Raw genomic sequence first — 9,782 nt, forward strand, 5'->3', positions numbered from 1 at the left:
CAGGTTGAGGGAGGTGATCCCTCCCCTCTGCTCAGCACTGATGAGCCACAGCTGGAGTCCTGTGTCCAGCTCTGGGCTCCACAGTACAAGAAGGACTTACTGGAGCAAGCTCAGCTCAGGGCCACAGATATGATTAAGGGACTGGAGCATCTCTCACATGAGGAGAGGCTGGGATTGCTCAGCCAGGAAGGATCTATCATTGTGAATGAAGACTTGCTAGAAGGGAATGAAGAAAAGGAAGCAAGTCTATTCTCAGTCGTGCCTACACGATACATAAATCAAGAAACCAGGAGACTCCATCTGAACACAATACTTTTTTACTTTGATGGTAGGCTGAGGTTGGATCAGTTTGCTCACAGAAGTTATATTCAAAATTCTGTGGAGATATTCAAAATTCAACTGGACACAGTCCTGGGCAACTGGCTCAAGGTGACCCTGCTTGAGCAGAGGGTTTGGTGGAGTTAATCTCGAGAAGTCCCTGCTCAGTAACTCTGTGACTCTGAAACATGTTCTACTGCTGCTAAAGTAACTCTTCCTACATGGACATTAACTCACCTAAGTCAAGGCAGCCATCCAGCCATCCTGACAGTGCCTGGAACTGAGTCGGTCACACACGTCATCAGCTGGTGACACCAGGATGGAAGAAGGCTGGTTTGAGCCTAGGCCAGGCGGCTGCTCCCAAATGGGAACACAGCAACTGAGGTGGAGGAACAGAAGGCAACTGCAAAAAGCATGAGTTTTGCTCTTCCCCTTTTGGTGCACTGTTAAAATCAAAAGTGCCCCCACTTGGGTGAAAATGGGGAATCTAATCCAGCTGCAGGGTCCTGTTCAAGGCAGGGGCAGGGGGGGAACAGAAGAGGACTGGCACTCCCCTGTGCACTTGTGTGCCACAAGACTTGTTAGGCACTGAATTCCTTGCTCTCACACACAGGGATAGCAGTGATCTGGCAGGGTGAGGGTGAAGGTTAGTACTGGTGTCTGTAACTTCATTGCATGCAAACGCCCAACATCTGACAAAAAGGTAGGTCTAGAGTACTTTCATATCTGCAATCACACTGGTGCAGAAGATTGGAAAGCCTGCTTGTGGTTTCAGATAAATGTAGAAAACAGAGTCTACATTATTGAATTAGGTATGAAAGTTATAATAATACAGTCAGCACAGTTGCACAATGTAATTTCATTTAACAAAAAATTCAATTTTTATTACACTGTTCTCTGTGTGCATTGTAAACATACTGCAGATTCTTTTTGTTTGTTTGTTTGTTTGTTTTGTTTTGGGTTTTTGGGGGGTTTGGGGTTTTTTTTTTGTTTCGTTTGTTTGTTTTGGGTTTTATGTTGTTGTTGACAATGCAAAACACATTAACTGAAGTTATCAGCAGAGAAGCTGAAGGCTCTGGCACGCGAGCAAAGGACAGCTGCGGCTTGAGGCTCTGGGAATGTATGGAAAGGAGCCACCAGTAGGAGACTAGGAACACTAGTTGCCCTTGAAATAACCAGCAGTGCAGCTATTTAGTAGCCTTTGCATTTCAGAAAGATATCTGTAGGTTTCCATGTCAGAGCTCTAAGCGTATCTGGCACCCTGTTGGTGGTGCTGGACTGGAGGCAGATGCTGGTAGCTCTCCATCCCTTAATCACCCTCCAGACAGAGATCCAGTCCAAGCCATGATGTGGGCAGTCAATCTGACAGCCACCCCACCCCAGCCCTTCAGAGCAGGGCTGGTTATACCATTACTGACAGGCTGTTTTCATTTCCCTCATTACCGTTAAAGGAGAAACACTGGAACATACATTTTTGGCACAACCCTGACTGCTAGCAAATGTTGCTGCTGTAGAACTGCGTCATCTATGCAAAGCCCAAGTTACAGATGCATGCTTTCTGAGCTCTCCAAACTAGAACCAGGCCTACACCAAAGCTTGGGACCCAAGCACTCCTGACTTATGGAGACCTCCCAGACTTGCTCATCACTTGCTAGATCAGCCTATCTTGGACATCCACCCCTGCACTGCCAGTGTTTCATCCACTACAGCTGTTTCCCTGAATCTTTGAGAGCTGTGACACCACAAGCAGTGGAGTCCCTACTCCTTGGCTTCCAAGTTCAGATGAAATCAGCTGCTACCAACAAAGAGAAAACATTTGCTAAATCAAAATATGTGTCCTAATCTAAAACCTGCAGGCAAGATGTGATTCATGCTGTTTGCAGGGGGTGGGGGAGAAGGCAGGATCAAAGTGGGGCTCAGTGCATGCAAACCACACATCTGCCTCCTGCAGTGCTCAGTAAGGGAAATGTAAAGCAGGAGGCAACATGCAAGAGTTCTCTGCTAATCACACAGTGCTAGCAATGGAAAGTCAATATAGAACAAGGAGCTGAGCTTGCAACATGAATGTTAAACAACAGTAACACTGTGCCACAGAGACACAAAAATCCAGGTCCCAGGAACCAGAAACAGATTGAGGAAGTAACACAAACATAATCCAAAACAAGAAGGAACAGCAAAGTAACAGAAGCAAACAGATGGCTTCTGTTCCCGTTGTTCCCAGTGTCTTTTTACTCTCACTTGTTGCCATAGAGGCTGGTATCTGGGACTCAAAATGTGATGCACCACTTGTGACAAAGGGTGGAGAAAATGCAAGAATTTGCATTATTAATAATTTCCTCCACAGTATCCATTTTGGCAGCAAAGCTGCTCATCTCTTGTCCACCAGACATGTTTTGGCAGACACTGAAAGGCCAAGGAGCAGTCTTCCCCTGAAAGCCCAGCCTAGCTCCTCCACCTGCTAATACATGTACTCAGCTCTCAGGCCCCACTGCCACAGCTGTCCTTCGCTGTACAATAACACAATCCCACTTCTTTTCTCCCAGAACTTCAGAGTTCAACTGTCCCTTCTGCTCCTGTCACAAGGATGAGGGGATGCAGCCTTAAATATCCACACAGCCTGCATGACTAGAGCTAGGAATAGACTCCACAGAGCGCAGGCCATGTGGCTTCCCAGCATATCAGCAGTGTGAAAATGCAGATCAGACCCCAGCAGCACACCACACACAAAAAAAAAAAAAAAAAAAAAGAGGACTAAAGCATTTCTGAGCCAGCCCAAGAGGCCATTCTTGTCCTGTTCTCCTCCCAGCCCCTGCCGCTTCCTTCCTTGAATGGAGACAAGTGTTTGCATAGCCACAGAGTAAGGTAGGTCAGGAAAGATCTAGATTGAAGGTAATTTGGCTCCACAAAAAGGTTTCTTTTCAGCTTGATCAGTTCTTGAGACAGAAATCTCCAGTGCCACAGTTTCTAATTTTGAGAGTGGGATGAATGCAGCTCTTCATTCTGCTGCAGCAGATTAAATGAGCGTGTGGCATTTTCATTTTTCCAAGGGGACTTTAAAAACAAATAAATAAAAGCTTTGTCTTTTTCCTCCACTTTGCCTTTAATGATTCTTCAGCAGTTTTCCCAGGACTTGTTGCATGCATCACTAACCAAAAGCACCTACCCAAAAGTATGGGCATGCCTTCACTTTGAAACATCACTACAGGAAAGGCAGCTTAAAAAAATGTCCTAAGTGAACACAAATGCAGCCTTGTGCAGCACACACTTACTTGTCCTATGGACTTGCATGAACCCTCATGCTCATCCCAGCATGCTCCTGTCCCAAAAGACATGCAAGGGTGAGGAAAGAAAGCCACAGGGCCCAGAAAAGCTGTTTCACATCTGTGTAGCAGGTTTAATGATTGACTCAAAAGGGACTCTGTTCTTGAAGCAAGAAATTTTTTTCCTGATTGACAGGTCTCCTAATCCAGTCATGTACGGAAAAGGCAGCTTCACAGTGAAAAGCATGATGACAAAATCACTGTGCAGAGGACAGTGTGCTTAAGGGGCTGTACCAAAACAAGCAAGCAGTATCCAAGCCCACCTTTCCTTTGTACCCAGCACAGTACTCCTGAATTATTGTTACTGCTTTCCCTCTGCACTGCTTGCCTATGCTACAGCAAAGTCTTTGCCTACTGCTGCTCCCAGATGCATTTAAGAACCTGCTTGTGGAGCCAGAGCTGGCCAGAGCCACCAGCCTTTTGAGACCACTAATGCAAAATGAAAACTTTGCTTATTCTTTCATTCAAATGCAGTTGTGACCAGGCAGAAGCAGCCACTGCACAGCCACACAGCACAGAAGAGTGTCATATGGGCTAGCCGTGTTGTTGTCTCCTTTCCCATACTACAATCAAGGGACTTGTAAGGGCTTCCTCACATGTCTCCCTGTGTTCAAGGGAGTTGGTGGCTTCAAAACTTCTCAAATGAAGTAGCCCTTTTTCTACAGCAAGTTACAAACAAAGCCAATAAGCTGCATTAGATGAATAGATGGGAAGGGGTTTGGGTGCTACAGACTCAGAGTGAGAGCCATTGAGGGAGCTGTGGGGAGTGTGGGAGGGGGTTGAGGGGAAAAGCTGAGCTCATTGCATCCCAACCAGACAACATCAGGCAGGAAACAGATGTGGAAGAAACCACAGAGGGGTACAACAACAGAAGAATTTAACTCTCCAGCAAATAGGGGAATCTCAGACACACAGAGCTGACCTGCACCATAAGAACAAGGGCATCAAGTCTGAGATTTGGCTTTATGCACACCTGGTAGCACCTCTTAGCCCAAAATCTAGACACCAGCACACCAAAAAGAACCCCAGGAAACATTCAGAACTTTTTCCAAGTTCTACCTGGCTCTAAGCATATGAAGCAAAGGTAGGTCTGGATCGGTAGGGGTTCCTATACAAAAGACTGGATTATCTTTTAGCATCACAATCCAATTCTTGTAGATGCTGTGTGCATTTCCATTTTAAAGAGTGGAAGTTGTACCTGGCTGTATACCTGAAATTCCAGCTTGAATTTCCCAGTTAGAAGCACTAGGAATATTAAAATTCCTTTTGATTCAGTTCCTCTCACTTTAACAGCTTTGACTCTTACAACAGCCTCCTCTTACAATACTTCTGTGATATAACCAGAAGCAAGACTGTTCTTTGTGACTGTTTTCTTAAGCAGTTCAGAGTGTCCTGCCCCAGCCAAAGATGGTGCACAAACTTGTGTCTTGTCTTCTCTGCGGGCCCACTCGTCACCAGAAAATTATACTGTTGTTATTACAGTAACTGAGAGCCTGATGTGCAACTCCCACTGACTTCAGCAGAGGCACAATGCATTTTTATCCTCTGGAAAGCAAGCTGGTTATCAAGACGCCAAAACATGACTCTAATGTTAATCCTTCAAGACTATTATCTGTTAGCCTCATTACACTGATATATTTCAATAAAGTTTGGCACAGTAAAAAGTTTTAATAGAGGGCATTAGTACTCACTTCCTTCTGCATGGACACCTATCCATGTCCAAAGCCTGGGCATGGACACTGCTTTCTAGTGAAGCTTTTATATTCCAAAAGATCACTTGCCTTCAAGTGTGGATTCAGTGCTGGAAGTGACACAGGAGGGACCACGTAAAATTAGACAACTTTTCCTCATTGGTATTGCCAGCCATCATTCCTTTATGTCTGATGTGAGATTGTCCTCATACACGCTGCTATTTAAGCCATTGTTTGATAATTATGGTGAGAAGGAAGAGAAGTTTATTTTTCCCCAAGTTTCTAGCCCTCTTACCAAAGAAAGACTTGAAAACATAACCCAGATGCACATTGAAGTTTTGGAAAAACGGAGAGCGGACAAAGAACCCAGCATAGATTTTATGCTGTGGTTTTTGTGGCCTGAGTCATGATTTAAAATGCTTGTGTGCACTGATAGCAGTCTGCCCCCATAAGAAGTGTGACCAGTGTCTGTGCAGAGACTGCCAGCAGGAAAAGGCCAAGTAGGGTCAAATGTGGTACTGACAGGAACTGACTTGAAACATAGTAAATTCAACACATCTGAGCATCTAACCAGCCACCAGACATCCATATCTGCCCATCACCACTGACCTATGTCAGATCTGAAAGAATCAACTTAGGACTAAAAGCTTTGTATCATGTTTTTGGCTCCTGAGCTGCTTCACTGTACCTGCTAAAGTCTCCCTATTTGATCATTTTTAAATACTTTGTAGTTCTGCTGCAGCTTTTGTTGTATTATCATAAAGTTCTTTCTAACAGAGGCTTAGGTACATGGATCTGGTAAGGGAGACAGCAGGATCTTTGGCTGTCTCTGAAGAGAAATATAGCAAGTCATTAAAGAGTTACATGGGAAGAGAGGAAATGCTGATACCTTTAGCAGAATATAATTCTCTCCACTGGAATTTGGCAACAATACAGGGACTAAGGTCCTTACAGAAAGCACAAGCTGCTCGTCAACAACCACAAGCATGTAGGGACTTAGGTTGTGCCTCTCCTCCACAAAGCATCGCACAAGTAGTGCAGCACCCCCTAACTGTAAAGGTCATGTACTTTCCAATTTTCCAGAGGGGAAAATTCCAAACTGAATCGTCTTCACTAGCCTTGGCCATCCCTGTGCTCCCTTGGTCAGCACCAGCAAAGCAGGTCTCGGCCTCTCCTTGCCTGTGCAGCTCCGGTCGCACACCACGGCACTGCAGGATGGCATAAAGCAAACCTGAGCACGGAAAGCACAACCAATATGACTCACGTCCTGCCAGGCCCACAGCATCTTCTTTTCTAGTTAACCCTTCTGGGTGTGTTTTCTGCTTTCAGAAAGGCCCACAACAAAATGTTTGCTGGACAGCAGCCAAAGAGCTCTCCTGCTCCTCACCACTCTCAGATACCAGGAACAGTCTTAGAACTTCATTGCTTCTTAGTAGGGAACAACCTGAGCCTGCATCCCACCAGTTAAACACACAGCACTGAGAAGAAAACAAAGCAGAGAGAAAGCTACAGCTTCATGTCCCTATAAAACCTGCTGCTTACAGGAGCACTGACTTGTCACTGGAAATAATTCTTAGCAGGACAACCCATCTCTCCCCATATCAACCATCTCTCATATCCTGAATGCTCTTCTAATTTGGTTGCAAGTTCATGATGTCCTGGTGACATCTAAACCTTCCTTTTTTCCCCAAGACATCACTTCAGCATTCTTGGTCATTCCTATTTATCCTGAGTCCTACTACCAACAAAATTAATATCTCTAATACTTAATTTCTTTTTCCCTTGTCCTGGTGAATTGGAGCTTCCAATCTAACTTACACCCTTACCAATAAACCTACAACAACTGAGTCTTTCATTTCTGGATCCCACAGCAGTGCTACTGAACAAACAGCAGTACAGCATAAAGGAAAGGAACTTCCTATTCTCCCCACTGCTCCTCAGCATGGAGAGATAAGTACATTGGAACTGTGAACCATGCCACAAATGAGATTTAAGAAAATGTCCTTCCTTCTTGTTCTCAAAAGACTATTAAAAAAATTTTTTTTAAATTTAAAAATAATAAAAAAAAAAAATCCGTGGGATTTTAGGTAAAAGATTTTACTCGTCTGGCTTAATTTCAACTGCAGTAAGTATGTTTTTGCCTTTAACATTCCCCTTGCTGTTTCAAGTGAATATACTGCCTGTGCCCACCTTCCCTGCGTTGTTTTCCAGTGCTCCTGTAAACACCTGTAAACAGTTCCTCCACCACAGAGGTCCATGGTAGCACTGGACGGAATTTATCTGTCTGCACCTCACACTGGCAAAGGGACGTCAGCTCATTAAGTCTGTTAATTTTTGACACTTAATTCAATTGCTGTTAAGAGCTATATAAGTTAAAAGATCCAGTACCTGTTGCAGACAACCCACAATGCAATTGAATGGCTGGTTTTCCCCCATACCTAAACGAATGCACATATGTAACATTTCATTTTAGTGATACATTTACTGCCCTCTTCACTGTGCAACGGAAAGTACTCCTGTTATTTAGCCCATCCCTCTGCCAGTGCGGTTCCACACTGCACTTCATCAGCCATGCTCATCAGCAAATGAAAGACCTGATTGTAGAGCTCTCCCTGTACAAAGCTGACATTGCTGCTAGAAGCCTTTTTTTTTTCCTTGAAATAACCTGACATTGGTACAATTGGTCAATTCAAACTGGAACATAATGCTAAATTGGGATCATAATGCTAACATCATGGATGGTAACAGGCATGTATTTATTTTTTCCTCTTGCTAAACTGCAGGTCCTTCTGCTGGCCAAACTCACAACCACTTCTCTTGTCATCCAACCCACTTTAAGAAAAAACGTTCTGCTCCTTCCCTCATCAAGGACTGACCATTTCAAACTCAGGACCCCCTTATTTTATTGGAGTTACCTCATGTCTGAGCTGGGAGCATAAAGGTCAAGGGGAGAAGGAGTGAAAGCCAACATGCAGGGTGGTGAATGTGTCAGCTCAGATGTCTCCTACACCACACACCGTACTCCACCCCATAACCCAGTCTCTGTCCTGTCCCCATCCAACCGTCCAAGGACAACATGGGAACTGTACTGGAGTCCAGTTCCTCCCTAGAGTCCTCCAAAATTCTAGTCTCGTGGACTTAAGGTGGATTTTGAAATCCTGGAGGAGGCAATACATAGCACAGTTCAGATTTCCAAACCTGACTCCCTAAAAGCGTGTTACTCCCTTCCACTGCCAGGTAGATGGGAGAGAGCATCACGAATGCTGTCGGGCTGTCTTTGTAGACACTTAGGCAGCCTGAGAACCCCAGCCCAGTCCTTTCCACACACACAGAGCACTACTCATGCAAGGGTCATGCAGATGCATCAGCAAAGCAACCTTCCGATCGTTCATTCATTGTGAGTAACGGGGCAGTGACTCCACTTCCCGGGGATAAATCAGCTCCAGGTTGTCTAACCCTTAGCTTTTGGGAAGGTCTGGTTTGCAGTCCTGCCAGTAAGAACACGGGGACACGCGCTTGGCTTTTCTGCAACCAGAGGAAGAATAAAGAAGCATTTACCATCCTGCCCAGAGCTCTCGAGATACTCCGTCAGGTCGCAGCCGAACGCGCTCGCGGCTCCCTTCCTCTTGAGTTTCTGTTTGGCTCCCTTGTTCTTCATGAGGTTAGTCCCAAAAGAGGTTCACCCCCCTCCTGCCTTGCCCCCCTCCCCCCGGCCTCACGCTGGGCGACAAAATTCTTGCTCTTCTCCTCAGACCACCGCCCGTGTCCCGCTCCCAGGGAGCAACATCGGGGGTCCCGTACAGCGTCCAGCCAGAGAAGCAAACATTAATCCCCACCAGATGTTGGGCTGCTCCTGTGGCAGAAGAAGGTCAGGGCGAGAGGAGCTCCACAGCCCGCAGCAGCAGCGATCATAGCCTGAGCCCAGAAGGGTTCTCATCAGAGGCAAGTGGGTGGTGGATGGGTGCCCGCATCAGAGCTGGCAAGTTGGGGGCAGGAGATGGTGGGGGGACGTCTTTTCCCTCAGCGCAATCCCGGGGCCCTCCACAGCCACCTTCTGGGTTTCGTCAGTCGCGCTGTCGCCACTTCCAGCAGAAGGCGTCCCAGTCTGGTCGTCCTCCTCTTGGCTTTCGGAGGAGACTGGAAGTTCAAACGGACTAATGAAAACGGACTGGGGAAGAGTCTGCACAAGGCTTCTCTTTGGCTCCCCCCCCTTCCCCTCCTCCTGCTTTGGACAGTTGGAGGAATGAGAAACCAGCTTCCTGTCCTGACTCCCGCTCAGTCGCTCTCTCCTTTCCCCCGTTTTACAAATCCTAGGATAATCCAGCTCAAAAAAAAAAAAAAAAAAAAAAAAAAAAAAAAGAAAAAAAAAGCTGAAAGGAAGTTAGCTGAGGAGGGGGGCGGAGGACGCTTTTTGGCAGTAAAGTGCGTGTGTGTGTGTGTGTGTGTGTGCGAG

General features: G+C 45.9%; 1 protein-coding gene across 1 annotated transcript in view; it reads right to left on the bottom strand.

Moving 5' to 3' along the window:
• Positions 1-9,083, bottom strand: part of ARHGAP31 (Rho GTPase activating protein 31) — a 58,972-nt gene extending 49,889 nt beyond the window's left edge. The window contains exon 1 of the mRNA XM_041463747.1: positions 8,888-9,083. Within this exon, the coding sequence (XP_041319681.1) occupies positions 8,888-8,987 (100 nt within the window). The 5' untranslated portion in view covers positions 8,988-9,083. The remainder of the gene's footprint in view (positions 1-8,887) is intronic.
• Positions 9,084-9,782: the final 699 nt, after the last annotated feature.

This window comes from Pyrgilauda ruficollis, unplaced genomic scaffold (genome assembly GCF_017590135.1).
Source record: "Pyrgilauda ruficollis isolate IOZ18807 unplaced genomic scaffold, ASM1759013v1 scaffold17, whole genome shotgun sequence".
Lineage (NCBI taxonomy): Eukaryota > Metazoa > Chordata > Aves > Passeriformes > Passeridae > Pyrgilauda > Pyrgilauda ruficollis.